At 32.8% G+C, this 23,257-nt stretch overlaps 2 protein-coding genes, 1 long non-coding RNA gene and 1 pseudogene across 3 annotated transcripts; all 4 read left to right on the top strand.

The window, feature by feature from the left end:
- Nucleotides 1-1,232: 1,232 nt before the first annotated feature.
- On the top strand, nt 1,233-2,998 carry LOC131608180 (uncharacterized). Its single transcript, XM_058880106.1, has one exon. The coding sequence runs from the start codon at nt 1,502-1,504 to the stop codon at nt 2,072-2,074; it is 573 nt and encodes a 190-aa protein (XP_058736089.1). The 5' UTR covers nt 1,233-1,501; the 3' UTR covers nt 2,075-2,998.
- A 5,586-nt stretch (nt 2,999-8,584) lies between these two features.
- Nucleotides 8,585-9,546, top strand: LOC131608179 (uncharacterized; annotated as a pseudogene).
- Nucleotides 9,547-14,873: 5,327 nt separating this feature from the next.
- On the top strand, nt 14,874-15,452 carry LOC131608178 (uncharacterized). Its single transcript, XR_009285521.1, has 2 exons — nt 14,874-15,117; nt 15,290-15,452. It is a non-coding gene; the product is annotated as an uncharacterized LOC131608178 (long non-coding RNA).
- Nucleotides 15,453-18,196: 2,744 nt separating this feature from the next.
- On the top strand, nt 18,197-22,628 carry LOC131603831 (NADP-dependent malic enzyme). Its single transcript, XM_058876266.1, has 19 exons — nt 18,197-18,506; nt 18,833-18,953; nt 19,041-19,115; nt 19,350-19,501; nt 19,589-19,694; nt 19,791-19,856; nt 19,959-20,054; nt 20,147-20,218; nt 20,313-20,396; nt 20,477-20,575; nt 20,708-20,755; nt 20,864-20,917; nt 20,991-21,089; nt 21,169-21,258; nt 21,536-21,613; nt 21,736-21,810; nt 21,901-21,991; nt 22,071-22,199; nt 22,302-22,628. Exons 1-19 carry the CDS (start codon nt 18,355-18,357, stop codon nt 22,388-22,390), a joined length of 1,776 nt encoding a protein of 591 aa, XP_058732249.1. The 5' UTR covers nt 18,197-18,354; the 3' UTR covers nt 22,391-22,628.
- Nucleotides 22,629-23,257: the final 629 nt, after the last annotated feature.

The raw sequence follows: 23,257 nt of genomic DNA, 5'->3' as shown, positions 1-23,257 counted from the left end.
ATCCTCAGTATCAACCTCAGGCCACATTTCCTGTCCATTAATAGGGCTCACAGCAAACCCATAAGATTGAGCATATTTATCCCTAGAGTAGCATTCATTTACAAACAATTCTGGATTCTGTTGTCTAAAGCTTAGTGCTGCAACAACCTACAAGGTATGCCTACTAACTCCCAGAAGTTACAAGTACAAGACTTTCTAGCTATATCTACAATAAACTGTTGTTTGCTATAGGAGTGTGTGACTTGAAATTTTTTATCCATAGTCCAAGTAGGTAACAAATGCCCACTCATAGGCACTTCAATATCCAGTATAACAAGATATTGAAACTAACCTGACTGTGTTCCCCATCGTCACCGCCGTTCTCAGCCATCGTCTTCACTTTCGTCTTCGTTTTCTTCTTCTGCGTCGTCTTCGTCTTCTTCTGCATTGTCTCCGTCTTCTTCTGCATTGTCTCCGTCTTCTTCTACATCGTCTTCCTCGTCGTCTTCGGCAAACCGGAACCCAAATCGCCGTGGTCCCCAAATCGCATTCTTCCACGAAATAGTAACCCTAACATTCACGGGGGGAAATCTGAATGTATATTGGAAACTTTGAAATCTGTATGACTTGGCAACAAAACTAAACAAATTATTTCCATGTCAACAAATAATAAAATGTCAACAGGGATTATACTGGACCAAGTTAGCGAAACATGAGTTTAGGGGTTAGTGGGTTTGTAATCTGAGTTTTATAAGGGGGCAACCTTAAAAAAAAATTTAATAGGGGGAAACCCAAAACTCGCCCAAATGGTAGGGGTTGGCAGTTATTTATCTCTTTCGTTGTTTATTACAAATTTATTTTTTCCTACATCCGAATTTTCATATGTCTTCCGCAAACTCGAAATAAACTTAATTATCCTAAATATTTTTACATATAGACTCAAACAATTTGAAGAGTGCTTAGAAATACAAAACTGATCTTATACACTATCCAAGCATCGACTTAGAATCAATTTCTAATTGTCATTTTAAAATACCTGCAAAACTATCGTTTTTTAAAATTTTAATGCAGTGACGTAACACTTTTGGCATTTTCCTACATTTACCTCAAAATTCTTTGGATACTATTATCATCATATGCTAAGGAAATTGATGGGTAACTTAAGGTTACGCGGCTGAGATTATATGGGCTATTCCTTGACCGCAAATGCTATACCTTAGTCTATACGGCAAATGCTAATCCTTGACCGCATCACCACCAAAATTAATTAATTATACTAACAATTGATTCAATATAAGGAACCATCAATTCGTGGAGACCTTCTACTACAATGCAACTCAACTTCAATGTAATTAACAACACAATTTCCACCATGTATTTTATAATACAAATGTTCTTCTAATGAGTGTTTTGAAGATTATTTAGTAATTTAATATATAAATAGCTTCCAACTCCCCTCAAACCCCATCGAATACCAAAACACATTCTATAACCATTCTCATCATCATCGTAGTCTTAGAATATGGAAATTGAAGCAAGGAAAGGGGTTGTAGCAAAAAAGCTATGGAAAATGGTACGTGTATTATTCTTCATGATAACAAAAGGCATAGCCAAGATACATCTTAACTTGATTCTCAAACGTGGAAAACTTGCTGGGAAAGACTTCATCAACACTCTCATCATGAACCGCCAATTATATTATTCCTCCTTCACTTGTCGCTCCTGCGGCAACGGTAACTCCTTCATATCTCCATTGGAATTCGAATTCAGCTGCAGCAACACTCCTCTCCACCACTCTAGCCGCCGCTTCTCGAGGCCGCGTCAGCGATATGGAGATGTTTTCATCATGAATAATAATAATGACATGATGTTGAATAATGAGAAGGTGGAGGCTGTGAAAAATTCTTCTTTGGATACATTTCCTGGTTTTGGAAAGAACCCTGTTGGGAGACAACTAAGAGTTACTGATTCGCCTTTTCTGGTCCAAGATAAAGGGGACAGCAATCAAGTGGACATGGCAGCTGAAGAATTCATTAACAATTTCTATAAACAACTCAATAGACAAAACAGATCAATAGCTACTTATGAGTCATGATACAATTAAATAATTTTCTTAATTTCCACTTGCATAGTAATAATTTTCTTTGCTATCAGTTAAGCTTCACACTGATTGATCACTTGTCCTTAGTGATATCAGGTGGGTATGTGATTTAAATAACTTTGAAGTGGAAGTTACTTTTTAAGTTTATAATAATTTCATGTGTAGTGAGATTAAAAATGAACATTGTTCTTTAAGCATATATCCGTTACTATCATGTTATGTTATCTCATTTATCGAGGAACCACATGTTCTATATTTGAATATAGCTCTGGATATGCACTAGGGTGAAATTTTGTGAGGATTTTTTTTTGTCAATTGTAATACTCTTGCAAAGGATACTGTCTGTGTGTTCCGTTGCAGAAGTAGAAACGATCGGAGAATGGTGGTTGTTGCGGAAGTAGAAACAAATGGAGAATGGTGGTTGCAGTGAGTAATGGTAGATTTGAGCTTCTGATATGGAGGAAGAGGAGCTGACGTGTAAGGTTAACATTTCAACACTCCAGTCAGTAAATGAAGGAGAAGAGTGAATGCAATTTGAAATTAAAATTGTGTACCTAAATTCTTCGCGTGTATCCTTTATATAGAGGGGGTGGTTATAAGAAATGCTATTTGCTAGGCGTGTGATGTAGGGAGTCGTGAAATGCATCTTGGATTTGTATCGCATGTACTCATCCTCATGGTAGTCCTCCTACATTGCGAGCAATTCAGAAGAATGATAACTCCTTTTAAGTGGTCGGCCGATGGTAAATTCAGTCGGCCTGAAACAATTATCCCCAAGCCCTTGTCCCCGTATGAAAGTGCAAGGGTTTGTCGTATTTGTCTCTTTCGCCGATGACTTTTTTAGCTTGCTTGGAAAACTAAGAGAAGACGTTTCCCCTTCTTGGTAATTTGCGCTTTTAATGCGCCCCGTGGTTTAAATGTCTTTTCAAAGGTACTCTCATAATGACATTTGGAAACTGAAACACTTGAGTGTTTTGCATACATGATCTGAAGTGTTGATATGGCTTAATTTCTTTAGTAAGTCATCATATGATTCTCGAGGAGTCACTTTCATAATGACTCTCATAATGTTGTACTTTCATAATGTTGTTGTTTTGATTGATCCTTAGAGGATGTTGCATGCTTCGGGTCCTCCGACTCCTGCGCATTTGACAAAGCCACGCCCCCGCTCTCCTAAAGAACACCAGGCATCTCCCTTAGAAGAAGATTTTTCCTACTTAGACAACCTGACCAGGCGTGATCTTGAGGAGGAATTATCGACTTTGGTGCATTATACTCGGCTTGCATCTGTTGCTCTGACCATTAATGGGGCCGACCGTTGGGACGCTTTCTTGTTTGAATAAAAAACAAATAGAAACAACTGCTAGGTAGCTTGATGCTCTAGTGGGATACGTACCTGAAAGAAATACAGAAAGCTTCCGCTTCTCTTTCCGGGGTAGGTGATGATTTACGCACTCTCGATTTTCTTGGATCTCTCATCGGCTAGATAACTCTTTTGGTGAGGGGTGCATCAATGAAGGATAAATATATAGCTTCTAACTAGGCTACTTTATCATTTATTTAGGCGTCCCTTTCCACGGTTTAGAGAGATCCAGAAGCAATGCATCTTGAGAATGCCTCTCTGGTTCAACATTTAACTAAGTGCTCTACGTCTAATGTCGCCGCTAGTTTGGAGTCCTTTGAGAATGGTTTATAGAAAGTAGAGTATTTTCACCATCCTCGGTGCATTAAAGGGATCAAATTCGATCGGACCAGATGCTCATAGGTGGGAAGGTCTTATCCCTTATGGGCTAGCAATCCTTCCCCTTTTTTGTTGTAAAGTATAATTGAAATGAAATATATATGGTGTTATTTTTACCTGTTTATGGCATATTCATTTAATCCTAAGTACCTTACTTCGGATTATGAGCGAACTTTTGAGATATTCCCTCAAAGTTTTTTGGACGTCTATGCGGCCATACTCGCCCAAAGGTCGGTACCCTCGCCCAGGTGAAAATGTGGTCAGAGATCGGTGATTGGCCAATCCATTGTGGCCTCTATAGTGGCTAGATACTAGAGGGGGTTGATCTTTATTTTTATTTTTAGTGGTTTTTCCACTTTCTTTTATTGTGTTTTGCTATGGGATTTTGAATGTTGTGGTCGCACGCTCGTGGAGTTTACGATAACACCCTTTAGTTTTTGTGTTGTGACTCGATCCCTTACACAACCACAAAGGAAATATGTATTCAAAATTTGCAATTTCTTCATTATAATTGGGAGTTCGTTATACATTTGTGAGAAAATTGATTATCCTAAAAGCAACATTAAATGCAAATTCGAAGTTGTAGCCAAATTAATTATTCCAAAGAGTACATCAAATGCAAATTTGAAAACATAACCAGGTGGGATAATCGCCGCTTATTCTCGTTCTCCTTCTTCTTTTTGGATCAGCCACTTTTGGGAGGTCTGATGTTCAAGCTTCAGAGCTGACCGATTAAGCATGCTACATTGATTTCCATGGAATTTCTCTCTCATTGGTCTTGCTGGAGTGTTTGATTTATCCTTTTACCCCTTCCAGATCATCATTGGTTGTGGTCGATTCTCCATGAAGGTTATGGAATTTGAGCTTCAGGTAGACCAGTGAGGCCACATCCTCCATGGTGGCTACGAAGAGTTTTTTCAAGGATGTAATTGTAAACACTTTTGCAAGGGATCAAAAGGAATTTCGAGCTGACGGTACGAACGTCCCATCCCTCTTATATAAATTTCATCTACTCAATGTACTCCATATTTCACTTCGCTTTAAGTCAGCGTTAGGATGATTACACAAAACTCAGTTATTTAGGTAGGAACTTCTTTCAATTGTATCCAATACAATTCTCGGATATTATCAGATGGGTGAATAACTAATTATTCTAATCCATCGTATGGATAATTCCGAACCCCTGCTTCTAAATGTATATAATCTTATTATAATTTGTTTAGTTAAGTTTGACCCAATGTTTTAGCAATTGGATATTACAATTATCCCATCCCACCTTACTAATATAGAACATGCACCTTGCGTTAGACAAAACCTACATTATTCGAGCTGACGGTCCGGTCGTTGTACTGTTAAGCGCCTCAAAATATGACCCTTCACACGACTACAAATTTCTCCTATCGGGGCCCATCTTCTCAAACAATTTGGAGTACATTTTGTCGCATGAGCTACCACCGTCGATCAAAATTCGAGAAATAAAGAAAAGCCCAATCGTAGCAGTTCTTTCGATCTTCTTGCAGTCCCAGAACCCTAGCATTGATCTGTTAGGGGTTTTCGGTTGGCGTGCACCCATCCTTCTTATGGACGCCTAGCATCTCATCAATATTTCTCTTCATTGTTCCCTTGGACGAGATATTCACCACGGGGTGCCCCTCTAGTGATAGCGGAAATGTATTTTCGCTTCCCCTTGCTAGCTCCCTAATCCTCATCGCTGGTTCCTTCTCCAATGGTCAAGACATATATAGCCTCCGAGGGAGACTCTCTCTCTCTCTCAATCAAAATCAAAATCAGAATCAGAATAATGATAATCAATTAATTTTACTACTAGTGTTGATTATATTAAGTTGATTAATTGAACATGTTATTGACAACGAGGAAGAGAAGTAGTTTAAGACATTCAAAGTAGAAATAGAGCAAGATTGAGAATGAAAAGCAAGGAGAAGTGTCTATAGCTCAATACTAAGAGAGATTCATATAATCAAAAGAGAACGAGGAAAATCTTCAATTTTAATGGTAGAAAGAGGTGGTTGATTATAATTGATTTTTTTCTTTCTAATTTCTTCATTTTTAGAGATGATGAAAGATGATAGTTTTGTTTACAAAAGAAATATAATAATATAAAATAAATGAAAATGAATTGAAAGCTAAAAAATGTACCATTACAACCAATAATATGAATATAAATTATTAACTCTTATTACTAAAGATGTAACAAGTGACATAACGACCTAGATAGGTGAATATGATTTATGTTTGACTAATTCGTATTATTAGAGTTTGAGCTAACTCATTCTTAAAAAATCGATTTAAATCGGTTGGTAAGGTAAGGAGTGTCCCTCTATATATACTCTTTCAATGCTTTATCTCCAACCAATGTGGGACTTTAGGATCTTCCTAATACGTATAAAATACTATATGAGAATGCCACGTTGATAAAAGTAGTCATTGCTATTTTTATGATTCATGATTACAACTATGTTGTGAAAGTAAATACCTAAATATTCTATTTGGAATGGAGTGCTTGCAACTGTATGATAATGATAATGATACACGATGCATTAATATACAACTTGGGACTTGGGATAGGATGGGCTTGAATGTGTGTTTTTTCTAAGGATAATCAAAATCCAGTGGTGCACAACAAACAAACATGCGACAAGCAAGAAGTTATAGTTTTTTGGTTGGATACAATTAATTATTTTGGTTGGAATCGTCATGTCTCTCTTAGGATTGTAGTGAAAGAGATTGCAAGATGATTACGGTTCTCTTGTTATTTGAGGCATCAAATCTGTTTAAAACTGTGCCATTTATGATGAAATATACATGACCGCAAGAGCGAGGCACCATCCAAATCATTTCTCTAATGATTAGTTATACTAACAATTGATTGGTTTAGTAATTAAATATGAGGACTCGTCATTCAAATACAATGCAACTCTACTTCCATGTAATGCACAACACAATTCTAAATAGGAGGTATTTGCGCTACATTAGTTGTTATCAGTTTTTAGGTTAATATTTAGATTTTAGACAAATTCTTGATAAGAAATTGGGTACAAGTATTTTAGTCTAAATTAATTAAAAAATTTAATTATATTATAATTTTAAAAATAATATACAATAAATAATTTGATTTAATTTAACGAGGGTACCGATAATTAATTAAATTTAAAGTATCGGAATGCTCCTTATCTAATATCTAATATAAATAATAGTATATTTGCATTTGCAGTTTAGTTTTGAATGATTAATTTGAATTTCTATTCATATTTAATATAATAAAAATTATTCAAAAAGAGCAATTAAACGAGTTAATTTAATTTGATTTGACTTAATTTAAATTTGTTTTTCAATTTTTAAATTAAAAAATATTTTTGTTAATATTAATATCATAAAGTGTGGTAAAATAGTATTTTTAATATAATATATTAAAATTAATATTACAAAATACCAACTATCAAATATGTTTGAATCAAATAACAAAATAAAAAATAAAAATAAATTAAATTAATAAATATTATTAAAATAAATTAAACCCAATGAATAATAGATTAATATAATATATTATACTAATAATAAAATAAATAAATATTACAATATACACGTGCGATTTTGTTCAATTTTTAAAAGACAATTCAAAATCAATTAACGGTTATCACAAAATAACATTTAATAATATTCATTATTTTGATGTTTTTTAAAAATTGATTTATTATTTTGATGTTTTTTAAAAATTGATTTATGATTTTTACTCAAAAAATAAAAAATAAAATTTTAATGAATATAAAATAATTTAATTAATTTTAATGAAAAATAATTTAATTATTTTGATGGAATAAAAAATAAAGTACTATTTTGTTTTGGTGGGCTTGCTTTCGGTACTGTGAAAAATGATTCATTTATAAAATTAGCACTCTAACACTCAAGTTAATGAAAAAATGAATAAAAATGTGAGAGTGAGAATGAATTCGAATATTTAAGAATGATGTGTTTTCTCCCTTACATAATGGGAGTGGTTAGATCCATCTACGTTGAGTGTGACGTATTATACAAACAATCATCTAATCGATTTAAATGGTAATCGATTTAAATGGTGAATGATATTTTTTGATGAAAATTTGCTTGTTGTAGGTAAGAAAGAGGGAATACCTAATCCTCTTATTTGCTTATAAAAAAAAAACCTATTCCTCTTATTAGTTAAACCTTTTCATAATACCTTATAAGCAGTCTAGAACAAAGCTTTATTTATATATTTTCAGCTCAAATTTATGAATTTTTAAATTTTAAATGTATTGTCACGTTTACAATTTTTTTGTGTTAGTGGTCACGTTTACCTCAAAATCTTTGTATTTATCAGTAAAAATGTGGATTATGAAAATGGCGGGTAAGTTAATATTAGGTGGTTGTGATTATATTTATATGAATCATTTAGTTGCTTGTTCTATACGGCAAATGTTAATCCTTGACCTCAAGAGCATAGCACCACCCAAATCATCTTCCCAATTATTAATTATACTAACAACCTATTGATTTAGAAATTAAATATGAGGTACCATCAATTCATAGAGACCTTCTACAACAATGCAACTCAACTTCCATGTAATAATGCTTAACACAATTTCAACCACTTATTCCTCGTCCCTTAATATACAAATATATATTCTTCTAAAAAAGTATTTTAAATATTATTTAACAAATTAAATTAAAATATAAATAGCTTCCAACTTCCCTCAAACTCCATCAATACCAAAAAAACATTCTATATGTAAATTGAAGCAAGGCAAAGGGAGGTAGCAAAAAAGCTATGGAAAATGGTACGTGTATTATTGTTTATGATAGCCAAGACAAAAACAATGATGCATCTCAATTTGATTCTCAAACGTGGAAAACTTGCTGGGAAAGACTTCATCAATACTCTCATGATGAATCGCCAATTATATTATTCCTCCTTCACATGTCGCTCCGACAACGACTCATTCATCTCTCCATTCGAATACGAATTCAGCTGCAGCAACACTCCTGTCAACCCTCTCCACCACTCTAGCCGCGCCGGCGATACAAAGATCTTTTCATCATGAATAATAATAATAACAATGAAAAGGTGGAGGTTGTGAAAAATTCTTCTTTGGATACATTGCCTGGTTTTGGAAAGAACCCTAATGGGAGAGAACTAAGAGTTACTGATTCGCCTTATCTGGTCCAAGATGAAGTAGACAGCTATCAAGTGGACATGGCAGCTGAAGAATTCATTAACAAACTTCTATAAACAACTCAATAGACAAAAACAGATCAACAGCTACTTATGAGTCACCATACAATTAATTATTTTTCTTAATTTCCACTTGCATAGTAATATTTTTTCCTTGCTATCTGTTGTGAGTTTAATTCAAGTATGATTGTGGAAGTGTAGCTTGCATAAAAAGCAATTAGTTATTTGCTATGTTAGTTAAGAGTCTTAGAATTAGTTTATTATAATTTTGTTTTTGTCCAATTAGTTACTTGATGTGTGTAAGTTTGTAATAAAGTACTATATATAATCACATATCATTTATAATGCAATTAGAGGAAAATTAATTCTTACACCAATCCTTCATTCTCTACTCTGCTTCTCTCGTTCTCGAAGAGTATTCGATTAGTGTGTGAAAAACTGACTCTTATTCTAACATTTGGCACAAAGAGTTTGGTTTGAAATTCCAATCTTGTGCACCGATGATTTCAATTTCAAATGGGGGTTTGGTTACTATGATGTTCTTGAAGTGATCAGGGACGATGTTGATCTAATTGGTAATGATGCCACTGATAGACAGAAGGTTGTGCAAAAGGAAGCCAAGGCAATAGATTTCAAGGCTTTGTATTCGATTCATCAATGTGTTAATGCAGATAATTTTGAGACGGTTGGAGATTATGAATCTTCATAACAAGCCTGAAAAATTCAGGAGAAATCAAATGCAGGAGTAGATAAAGCCAGAGTGGTGAGGCTACAAACTCATAAAAGAGAACTGGAATTGATTCAAATGGAGGAGAAAGAAATTATCAACGGCTTTGTAACAAGAACCACAATATTCATGAATCAAATCAAGACCTGTGAAGAATTAGTCAATTAGCAAAATGTGGTTGGCAAAATTATGAGGTCTCTAAGACCAAGATTTGATAACACTCTTATATGGCAATAGAAGAATCTAAATATCTTTCAAAGAAGAGCAAAGAAGAATTGCAAACTTTTTTTGAAGCAGGTGAACAAAGAACGGATGATAGAAGTACTGATAAGGAAAAAGCAGAAGTGATTGCAATACAAAGACAGTTCAATAACAAATATAAGAAAGGAAAGGGGAAGTGGTATGAAAATAGAGGCAGAGGGAACTATCACAAAAATGGTGAAAGGGAATCTCAAAATCTCAACGAGTCAACAATTCAAAAGAGTTAAAGCATGAATAGTAACTGTGGTGGATTAAATAATGGCTACAGAGGTGGTAGAAGCTATAGAGAAAGTGGAGGCAAGAAATTTTTTGACAAAAGTAATATCCAGTGTTACAATTGACAATAGTATGGGCATTTTGTTGATAAATGCTATGCTAACAAGAAGGATTCACAAGAAGATGAAACAAAACTTGCAAGACAAGAAAATGATGTTGAAAACACAATCGTGATGGTGACTACCAAAGAAGTAGTAGAATATGGTGATCAATGGTATCTTGACTCAAGGTTCTCAACTCACATGACTGAAAGAAAAATTGGTTTGAGAAAATCAATCATGCTATTAAAAACATGGTGAAATTTGCAGACAATAGTATTCTAGAAGTTAAGGGAATTGGTGATGTATCAATAAAAAGAAAGAATGGTGAGCATTCATTAGTTTTAGATGTGTCGTGCATTCTTGGAATTAAATGTAATATGTTAATCATAGATCATTACTTGAAAAGAATTACAAGAATTATATGAAAGAAAAGATGTTGAAAGTTCTAAATTCAAATAGTAGTTTGATTCTTAAAGCTCCCATGTAAAATAATAGAACTTTCAAGATTGAGCACAATGTGATGGAGCTTAAGTACTTAACAACAAATACTAGTAGAGAGAAATGGATTTGGCACTATAGGCTTTGATATCTCAATTTCATAGATTCTAATGTTATGCAGAGAAATGGCATGGTCTCGTAATTACCAAGGTTTCATATGTCATAAGAAGTGTATGAAGAATATGTGCAAGCTAAACAACATAGACACAATTTTAGAAAATATGCGAAAAGCAAATTTAAGTGTCAACTTGAGGTGGTGTACTCTAATGTATGTGGACCTATGCAGGTGGATCTAGTTGGAGGTAAAAGATACTTTATCACCTTTATTGATGATTTCAGTAGAAAATTATGGACATATCTGATTAAAAAGAAAAAATAAAGTGTTAGAAGTGTTCAAAAGATTTGAGTCCATGGTAGAGAGACAAAGTGATCACAAAATAAAAACATTTAGGACAAATGGTAGAGGTGAATATGTCTAAAATGATTATGGTATATTTTATGATCAAGAAGGAATAGTTCATGAAGTAGTGCCACCATACACTATTCAGCAAAATGGAATTGCTTAAAAAAATAATAGATCAATCATGAATGTATTTCTGTTTTGTTGACGACAAGATGTCAGACACAATATTGGAATAATCTGTATGATAATAAGTATGTGTAACAGGAAAGATAAAGTTAAGAAAGTAAATAACACAAGAACTAGTAACCCAGTTCAGTGCAACATCACCTATATCTAGAGGACATCAATCTAATGAAAGGAAATTCACTCTTAATAGTCAAAAGTACAAATTGGTATAATTTGAACTCTCTTAGTTCAATGTCTTTTTTCATAATAAAACACATGAATTTCAATTTAACACTCCCCATAAATCTAAGACCCCTGTCACTTTCCCTCGAGAACTTACCCAAGTTTTTGACCAATTACAAGGCAAAAGGATAAAACACTAATACAACTCACAAACTCTATTTGACCGAATTATACTTGTTGCCCAGGAATAGAGTGTCAAAACAAGATTTGGTTATGCATTTAATCTCTAGTTTTGATGATTACAACGTATATATTTTATATGTAACAATTTTGTACTATAATAGTTTTTTAAGTGTGCAGATAAAATATTTTGATTAATTTTGGAATGATATCTAAGAAGATCATCATAATCAACGCTAGCACACCTCAGAAGAACTATTCATCCTTTCTAAAAGTAACATCAGCAGTTCTGAAGAATGTTGAATGTTCACCATAAAAGGATTTTCAAGTGTTTCTAAGATAAGCTACTTTTCCAGATCAGAAGTTAAGATTTCAAGCTCATATAAGCTTTTGCTTCCAACTTAGAAAGTAATATTTGTCATTCAGATAAGCTGATGCGTTCAAACTCTGAACACTAAGTTTTGACTCTGAAGACTCAAATACTCTTGGGATAATCACGTTACTTGATCTCTTCTATGTTATTATTACTTTAGATTAGAAGTATATTTTTTTAAAGAAAAGATCAGAAACTTGCACTAGAAGCATAATGGTACAATAGTACACTACCTTCACCACTACTTCAAGGACGTATATACGAACCCAATTTTTATGTGTTCTTTGTCCCCCACGATCATATTTGAGTCGTTACATCAGTTGGCAAAGAAAGCGACATCTTGTCCTTCTCAACAGTCTACTTTTGAGACTATATATAGAGGGACACTCACCTTTGAGTAAATATTATTAAAAAGTTCAATCGTTACTCAAGCTGCTAAACCACTGCTACATAACTTCAACATGAAAGAAAAGAAAAGAAAGAGAAAGAAATTTTGAGAGATACTATTCTAAACATTCTATTGTCAGAAATCTATTTTTAAGAGAATCTCTAGAGAACAATAGCAATTCTTATTATTTGTGCTAACATTTGTTCTTAAACTTTGTTTCATTTGCTTATCTAGAAGCATTATTTGTAAACACTTTCTATTGTAAATTTGTTGAGATTTGTTTTCCTCAAGTGACTAGGTTGTTAGTCTGAATACTTGAGAGGTCTAAAGTGTCTTTCTAGACTCTTAGAGGTTATTTGTAATCTATAATATTAGTGGATTAAGTACTTTTTGAAGGTGAAATCACCTTGGTGGGTGAACAAGATTAACCTTTTCTAAGGTGAACTTGTATAAAGTAAAAGTGTCAATCATCTTTCTTATCTTGTCTATCTCATTGGTTTTGGTGAATAGTTTATCTAAAAGAAAAAGTTTTTTAGAAAATCCAATTCAAACCCCCCATTTCTTGTGTTTTTCTCAACCTTCCATTGATATCAGAGCTCCGACTTTATTATTGATTTTCTAATCAAACACTTAACCGTGTAGAGAGGTCAGGTGTGAAAAAAACTTCTATGGCTGCCACTGCACACACAAACGAAAGATATAGTTACAATGCTAAACTTCCTGTCTTTGATGGAGAGAGAATTGACTGTTGGAAAGATAGACTAGAAAGTTTCTTTCTAGACTATGATATAGATCTCTGGGAGATTGTCATGAATGGTTATGAAGAACCTGTTTCTGCTATTGGTATTCCCATTCCTAGAAACAGAATGGATGATAAACAGAAACGTGAGTTCAAGAATCATCACAAAGTTAGAACCATCATTCTCAATGTTATATCTTACAATGAGTATGAGAAAATCACTAAGAAAGATACAACAAAAGACATTCTTGATTATTTAAGAATGACACATGAAGTCAATGCTCAAGTTAAGGAAACTAAGGCTCTGACCTTAATTCAGAAATACGATTCTTTTAAGATGGAAGAAGAAGAAACTGTTGAGAATATGTTCTCAAAGTTTCAAACCTTGGTAGAATGACTCAAGGTTATGGACAAATGTTATACTGCTGATGATCATGCTAAGAAGATCATCCGAAGTCTACCCAAGAAATGGAGACCTATGGTTACTGCACTGAAGATATCTAAGGATCTGAACAACATAACTCTTGAGGAGCTGGCCAGCTCTCTCATAACTCTTGAGGAGCATGCCAATGTAGCATTCATGGCTACAACATCAGATTGATATACAACAGAAACCGAGTCTGACTCAGAATAGGTATTCTCTGAACTTTCTCGTGCTGAATTAGAATTATGTATCTAAATCTCTGAATGGGTATCAGAGGCTTCAACAAAAATTCAAGAACCTTCAGAAGGTTCATGAATATGAAGTTGAAGAGTATGGTAAGCTAGAGAAAGAAGTTTCCGAACAAAAAGAAAATATTTCCATTTTAGAAAAAGGAAATTCTTTTCTGAACAAAAAATTCAACATCATAAGAAAATATTTTTATTTGTTAGAGGTTGAGTCGCTGACATAACAACATAATAGTAACAACCATGATTACATAACTAACATAACAATAAGGCACCATGAAAGTTTGATTCGCAATCAAGTCTCATATATGAAAAAGACAAGATATTTAAGGGCAATAACTACGTAACGAAAGTTCGATGGCCAAAGCAAGCCTAATGACTATAACTACGCAAGCCAATGGTCAAAACAGTCCATTCACGTATTCTCATATTTATACAGATAGGAAATTTGTTTATCCTACATAGGCGAGGTCACAATATTGTATTTTTTTCAAGTACAAAGTCAATTTTTATTATTGTGAATTTTTCTAAACACTTGATTTTAAGTTTTGTATAAATTTCTGATATTTTTACGTTAATTAAAATATTTTTAAAAATTGTATTGTTATTCTTAAATTAACTTCAATAATCAACTACAAATATCAAGTATTATATTTTAAGGTTTAGGGTGTTACAATTTGATCCTATAGTTTTTCCATCAAATAAATTTATTATGGAACTCTTACCTTACGTGTAAATGTGATTTGTTTTTCTTAAATATCTTTCCATTATTTATCTATATTATTATTATTTTAAGATTTTTGTCTTTGTCTATCATGAAAAGATAATATAAAAATTAAAAATTAAAAATAAATGAATCTTTGATGAGCATCAAGATTCTTATTTGAGATATTTATATAGGTTAAGTGAATATCTAACCCATATAAAGAATAAATAAAACACTTTTATATATATCTTAGAGACATTTAACAAAATCTCTAATTTATATATGATTTCTCACAACTCTTAAGAGCTAAAAGGTATTCAATTGAAATTAAAAAATGACAAATTTTACATATAAAGTGTTGAAAGAAGATTTAATTATTAGTATTACAAGTAAAAAAGGAAAAATATGGATCAAATTTTCAAATTTAATTTTCTTTTGATAATTTTTCTATCTCTATTTCTTATTGTAAAGAGCGTTGGTAAGTAATTTTGAACCTTGTTTTTCTTCATTTTTTTTTAGCATATACAATATTTCATTAAAATTTTATAATGGTAAGTAATTTTGAACCTTGTTTTTCTTCATTTTTTTTAGCATATACAATATTTTATTAAAATTTTATAATATTTCTTTATTGTTATTTGACTTGGCAGATTGGGATTGTACAAGAGACATAGATTGTCCATCTAATTGGTGTCTCCCTCCTTATTCCAAAAAGTGCATTGAATCAATTTGTTTCTGCTTGCCCAAGGATTGGACACCATTATTTTAAAATATATTATGTTACAAATAAACGTTTACTCCTAGTTCCTCTCACCCTTTAATTTCTGTTTCTTTCTTTTTTTCCTTTTAATTTCTTGACAAACTCAAAAATGTATTGTTACCTTCATTTATTGACAAGATATTAAAAACAATAATGTTACACCATAATTTTTTTTATAATGTAACAAAAAAAATTCTAATGAACCATTTTCATAAATAGTCACCATAAAATTATATAGATATATTTCGTAAACAATTCAGTTGGTAGATATGCAGAAACATCAAATATTCATTTTTAAAAAAATGATTTCTGACCATTAAATTATATGATCCAACAAAAAAAATAAAGATTACTTGTGATAAAAAAAAATTATAAGGATTACTTACTTAATTCCAATTATAAATTGGAAAATGCTAACCAGTGTTCTTGAGGCACTTTTTAAGTGATTAAAGTGGTAAATTTTTTTAAAAATGTGTGCACTCAATGCATTGAAAATTGAAATCATAACTTTTATAAAGAATATTTTCTTTATTTAATATGCTTAAAGAGTGCTCTATGAGCACTCGTTAGCAAGACCTTATAAATTTAGCATGAAATTGTTGAATAAGGGAAACTTAAGTAACAAATAAGTGTGAGAAAAAAACAAATAAGTGTATTCATTGAAATAATTGGGGAAATAGTTAAATTAATTTTACTTATTTTGATATGTGTTACTCCCTCCGTTTTTTATTATAAGTCGTTTTAGACTTTTCACACAGTTTAAGAAAAATAATAATTGTTGTATAAAAATGAGAAATTACGAAGGTTTTTACAAAATTACCCTTCATTAATGACATATGGAAGGTAAATTTATATAATTGAAAGGAGAGAATAATAAATATTTAAGGATATAATAGGAAAAATAGCATTAATTATTCATTGGAATTGTAAAGCGACTTATATTTAAATACAAATATTTTTTCCAAAACGACTTATAATAAAAAACGGGAGGAGTATTTTTTTAATGAAAAACAACACACTTATTAAAATTGCAATACTCGCTAGGCGTGGAAATTATTGAAATAAGTAAACACATTGAATAGAAGTAAATGTCATAATAAAATAAAATAATGAAAAACATGTTACTATTATTACGAATAATTTTACTTTAGCGTCGGTTAAATCTCCGTTAAATATGATTTGTTGACTTTTGAAGTTTGACTTTAGTCTCAGCCTTACCCACACTATTAAATTTTTGTTGATTTTTTATTTTCCTTTTTAGCGTTGGCTTCAAGTTAGTCTCAATTTGATCATGGCTACCTTAGGCAAGACTTTCTTTTACCGACGCTAACGTGTTACCTTCGAGTCATTTAGCTGCCCCCAACACCAACGCTAAGTCGATGTTGAACTTGATGTAGCATTGGAAAATGGCCGACAGTAAATACCATTTTTTTAGTGGTGCGAGGAAGGGTTTGGCCAGTACAAATGCAATCGAATAAGAGCAAACTGAATTGTTTACATTAGTAAAGTAGTTAATAATTCCACAAATAAGGGAAAAAGTTTCCCTTCATAACAATTAGTTGAAGAAAAAAGAAATCATCTTGGAATGTTATAAGTGGAGTCTCATCTAAACAACAAGTTCACTATGTTAGTAAATTTAGAGTGACCATATGAAATACATTAATTCTACGCACATTTTAATCATCTATTTCATTCTATCAATTCTAAAGTCATAAATTAAAACGTGTTTTTTTAACTATCTGGTCACGACACAGAACAATCACGAGTGTTTTGAATGTATGGTGGTGACAGCATAGAGGAGATAAGGCCACTTTCCACACACACATATGCACATAGAGACAAACCTCGTGTCTTTTCAACTTTTCTTTTTTATTTTTAGAAAAGGTAATAATTTTCCTTTATATATATATATATATATATATATATATATATATATATATATATATATATATATATATATATATATATATATATATATATATATATATATATATATATATATATATATATATATATATGAGGAGGGATCAAATTACACCCGAAGAGTTACACCACGAGTTACACTCGTTTAATAACTATATCTCAAATTAATATTTTTTAAATTCAACCGTTGGATTCAAACATAATATCATATAGATCATACCTATAAAGTTTGAGCTTAATCTATAATGATTTACTATATCATCAAGATATCCAAAGATTAACGTCAAAATGAGCTTTTATATAACGTTAATTTTGATGTAATTCAATGACATAGTAAATCATTATAGATTAAGCTCAAACTTTATAGGTATGATCTATATGATATTATGTTTGAATCCAACGGTTGAATTTAAAAAATATTAATTCGAGATGTAGTTATTGAACGAGTGTAACTCGTGGTGTAACTCTTCGGGTGTAATTTGATCCCTCCTCTATATATATATATATATATATATATATATATATATATATATATATATATATATATATATATATATATATATATATATATATATATATATATATATATATATATATATATATATATATATATATATATATATATTTTCTTTGATCTGTCGCAATAAACAGACCAACTTTTTTTTTAAGGATATTTTAATATTTAACTCTCATCACTCATTACATCCGAAGCAGCCAGATGAAGATGAATCATCGTTACGTGCCTTTTTTTTCTTTTTTTAAAATAAGAAGCTCTAACCGATCATTAGTATTGTATTATAATATTATCTAATAATGCAAATAAAGCGAAGTGGATTAGTAGTGCACTCACTTTGTTGATTTTTCTTCAAATAGAAAACGACACACTTGCATAATAATAACAATATTATCTTTGAAACTCTATCTATATATCTTGACTTTAGGTTCGCTTTCATAATTGGAGTGCAATATATATTATTGTGAATTTTGTGATCAAAGAAAATATCAGAAACTATTGTTGTGTTGTGATCAAAGATGGAGAGTACGCTTAAGTCCTTCAGAGATGGTGAGTCGGTGCTGGACCTCAGCCCAAGATCCTGCGTAAGTGGTGGTGTTGAGGATATCTACGGCGAGGATCGTGCTACCGAAGATCAACTAGTTACCCCTTGGACTTTCTCTGTTGCCAGGTACACTCATCATCACTCTAAACTTCAATTACTTCTACTGGACTAAGTCTTGTGTTCGTTATTCACCTTATATGATAATAATTATTGACTTTTAAGCCATGATAAAATTTAGTCAAACAGTTTATAAACTCGTTTACACCCTCAAATTATGATAATTTCTTGGACTAGAGAGACTCTGATGATAATAGGTGGTCCAGTGGATCTTAAACCTGACTTTGACTGTGATACCATGTTAAGAAATATAGTAGGACGATGACTGTCTTCGCTTATAAACATGTGTTCATTTGTCTGTTTTGAATTTGTGTCTGTGTTTGTTTACACTGCAGTGGGTACTCTTTGCTGAGAGATCCACAATACAATAAAGGGCTGGCTTTCAATGAGAAAGAGAGGGATGCACACTATTTGCGCGGCCTCTTACCTCCTGTTGTTAGCTCCCAGCAACTTCAGGTTTTGTTTATTTGCATTTTCTACATTTGAAGATCTTGTTTTCGTTTCCTTTGTTTGGTTCTCAATTGTATTGTGTATTTTTTACAGGAGAAGAAACTGATGCATAACATCCGCCAATATGAGGTTCCCTTGCAAAAGTACCAAGCCATGATGGACCTTCAGGCATGCATTCACTCTCCAACTCATCATTGTTGCATCATATTAACAACATCATTTTTGTTATTGTTTTGTTCGTCATGTGCTATTAGTATTACTCATGTGATCGTATCCTCTGCAATGCGTAATGGTATTTACATATATGATCATTGCGAATACATGATGACTTGCGATACTTATATAAAATGAGGATATGAAAGTTGAAATGTAACATGTTGTTGTTGTTGTTGTGGTCAACAGGAGAGGAATGAAAGATTGTTTTATAAACTTCTTATCGACAACGTTGAAGAATTACTCCCGATTGTATATACTCCGGTTGTTGGCGAGGCTTGCCAGAAATATGGGAGCATATTCAAGCGTCCTCAGGGTCTTTACATTAGTTTGAAAGAAAAGTATGATTTCATTTTTCCGTTTGTATACAATTTTTAAGGATGGCATTCATTGCAGGCTTATATACATCTGTTGTTGACTTTTTGCAGGGGAAAAATTCTTGAGGTTTTGAAAAACTGGCCAGAGAGGAGTATTCAGGTTATTGTTGTAACAGATGGTGAACGGATTTTGGGACTCGGCGATCTCGGATGCCAGGTATTTCTCAACAAGATTAAAATCAAACTCTTAAGACCTTGTGATTCGCGGTGATTTTATGGTAAACTAGATTTAATTGGGCTGTATGTGCTTCAGGGTATGGGAATTCCTGTTGGGAAACTGGCTTTGTACTCGGCACTAGGAGGAGTTCGTCCTTCAGCAGTAAGCATTTTCGATCTAATTCTCTTTTCACTTTATCATTGTATCTTGCATTTTTGCTGTTCATTCTTCTTAATATCCTTTTTTTTCCTTTCTGGTGGCTAGTGTTTACCGATTACGATTGATGTGGGGACAAATAACGAGAAATTACTTAATGATGAGTTTTACATTGGCCTTAGACAAAAGAGAGCAACTGGGAAGGTTGGCTTAAAATCGTTTTATTGTATTAGCATATATAATCTGCATTATTCAACTTGTATTTTTATGAGGCTACTCTGTTGGTGTCTTCTTAGGAGTACTATGACCTTCTGCATGAGTTCATGTCTGCAGTGAAGCAAAACTACGGCGAAAAAGTTCTTGTTCAGGTTGTTATATATTTCAACCTTAGATTATGCAGCTATTGAACCTATTTTACTCTCTTCTTCTTGTGTGTCTGATTATTTTGAATGATTGGTTCAGTTTGAAGATTTTGCAAATCACAATGCTTTTGAGTTGCTTGCAAAATACGGTACAACTCATCTAGTTTTCAACGACGATATACAGGTATTACTTTTCACAACAACTAGCATGTATTTCTTCAATTTTATGATTTCTTTTACTATTAAGTAATGCATTTTTCTTAGGGGACTGCATCTGTTGTTCTAGCTGGAGTTGTAGCAGCCTTGAAGCTCATCGGTGGTACCCTACCTGAGCATAAATTCCTCTTCCTCGGTGCTGGAGAAGTACGATCATAAATTCATAATCTGTTTTTCCTCTTAGTTGTACTTGATAAGTGTTATTCAAGCTTCTGAAGTAAGACTATAATCTGTTTTCCCTACATTAGTTGTCGAACTCAGTTTTGGTTACATTTTCAGGCAGGAACTGGCATAGCAGAGCTAATCGCTCTTGAGATGTCAAAGCAGGTGAATCAACTATTAATTGTTTATATATTAGTAATCCAAGATTATGAAGCTAATTTTAGATTTTAATCGGTCATGTTCTTCTATTTATTCCTATTATTTCTGCTGCAGACTAAAGCACCTATTGAAGAGAGTCGTAAGAAGATATGGCTAGTAGATTCAAAGGTAGTGAAAAACACGATAAGTTTATTATTTTGAAAATTCATTCGTTCTAAAGTTCTTACTTCTTCTCTTACAGGGTTTAATTGTTAGTTCGCGGGCGAATTCACTTCAACACTTCAAGAAGCCTTGGGCTCATGAACATGAACCTGTTAGCACTCTCATTGAGGCCGTTAAGGTATCAAAACATGTCTTTTTCGTGACTTACAATAGGTTTCGTTTAGACACGAGCTTATATAATCATCATACACTTTCAGGTGATCAAGCCTACAGTTCTGATTGGATCATCCGGAGTAGGAAAAACATTTACAAAGGAAGTAGTTGAAGCTATGACAGCAAACAATAAGGTAAAATCTTATTTCACACTATTATAACGAACGAGCAGGGCCATCTGAGGGCCTAAAATTTGTCACGTTTAAACCGTATCTCAATAGTGCCTCATAAATCTTTGTCATTGTTAAAACATGGTTAAACAATGCCTCTAATTGCTGTCATGGTTGAACTATAGCTAGCCTACACAGGAACCTTAAAAACTTGAGACGGCTTTGATAACAACGAGTATTTATTTATATAACTTTCGAATAGAAAGTTTTAAACTATATCTCCATCATGTGTGGCTTGCAGATTCCTCTCATTTTGGCTCTTTCCAATCCAACCTCACAGTCTGAGTGTACAGCTGAAGAGGCATACCAATGGAGCGAGGTAAAATAGCAGACGACCGTATTTTTTCCTCTATATTTTTGTCGGTCCAAGTTATGCTTCATATGCTCTTATATATTTACAATATTAACTTTCACAATCTGTTTGCTCATTCACGAAAAAAGGGTCGTGCAATCTTCGCTAGCGGGAGTCCATTCGATCCTGTTGAATACAAAGGCAAAGTTTATTATTCTGGCCAGGTTCTAAAATCTCCTTCGCATTCATTACAATTTCTCATTTTCAAATTTCAATCAAATCATTTATATATGATTCATTCCTTGTCAATACAGGCCAACAATGCATACATTTTCCCAGGCTTTGGTTTGGGTTTAGTTATGTCAGGAGCAATCCGAGTACACGATGACATGCTTCTAGCAGCATGTAAGTTATTAGACAAATTTTTCACGATACATCCGACAAACTTGTATTCTTAATATTAATGTTCTCATTAATGGTGCAGCCGAAGCGTTGGCGAAGCAAGTGACCGAAGAGAACTACAAAAAGGGCTTGACTTATCCACCTTTCTCTAATATCAGAAAAATATCAGCCAACATCGCTGCAAATGTTGCGGCCAAGGCATATGAACTAGGTCTGAACTCAAACTTATTCATTCACACGAGTTAAAATATCTCGGTCGGAGACATGTTTTTTCCTTTTAAACTAAAAAAAATTGCTGCAACTTTCATTGCAGGTTTGGCTACGCATCTTCCTCGTCCTCAGGATCTTGTCAAGTATGCCGAGAGTTGCATGTATTCGCCTTTATATCGCAACTATCGATGAACAGAAGCAATTTACTACTGACTCTGAAGCTTTTGGGTCTGTTAAGGGTGTTTTTGTGTATCGTGTCTGTTTATGTTTGTGCAAAAATAAACGATATTATGCTTTACTTGAACCAATGTTTTTTATCCATTATGGATATCCTTATTTCATTTTAATGTTTGTAACAAATTCCCCAAAGAAAAGGCTTGAGAAAGCAATATATGTAAAGTTGTTTGCAGTGACAACTTGGTTTGGTTTACCATGGCCTATCATACCATGTGTAATAGCCATATTATATATGATAAATTGATTCTGAATTAAAAGTATACCATGAAAACAAACATGGCTTAAATAATCTTTTGATTTTTGGTTTTAGTCCTTAGATTTTATTTTTTTTTGGATGAAGTATTTAACGGTTGGTTTTCTTTTAGCGTAAGTCTCTGACGTTAAACTTCTATTAAAAAAAGATGACCGTCGTCAAATTTGTCCTCAATAACCGTTCTTGTTGGATTCCTTCTACCTGTGTTTGTAGGGTCTCGCCATTGCATCATAATGTGTCAATTGTGCCTAGAATTGTGGATATGACCTGGCTTTCTTCCATTGGTATCGATCGTGTCATATTCTCAGTTGTATGTTCTTGTTACATCAGAGGGATTGGTCCTTGTTAGGAGTTATGCTAGCAATGTGGTAAGATCGAAACGCATGGTGTTTTAGGATTATGATTAGATGATTAGAGTCTCATATTTATTGTTATAGGGGTGTCCTCTTCAATCCGGTAAGACCGCTAATATGACCGATGATCACAATAATAATGGGTACCGCCTCATCTTATAATGGTCGGGAGACAAGAGGCAGAGACCGAACATATCCTCATGTTAAGATGACCAA

Source organism: Vicia villosa, linkage group LG5 (genome assembly GCF_029867415.1).
Source record: "Vicia villosa cultivar HV-30 ecotype Madison, WI linkage group LG5, Vvil1.0, whole genome shotgun sequence".
NCBI classification, from domain to species: domain Eukaryota; kingdom Viridiplantae; phylum Streptophyta; class Magnoliopsida; order Fabales; family Fabaceae; genus Vicia; species Vicia villosa.
This window is presented reverse-complemented; position numbering and strand designations above follow the sequence as displayed.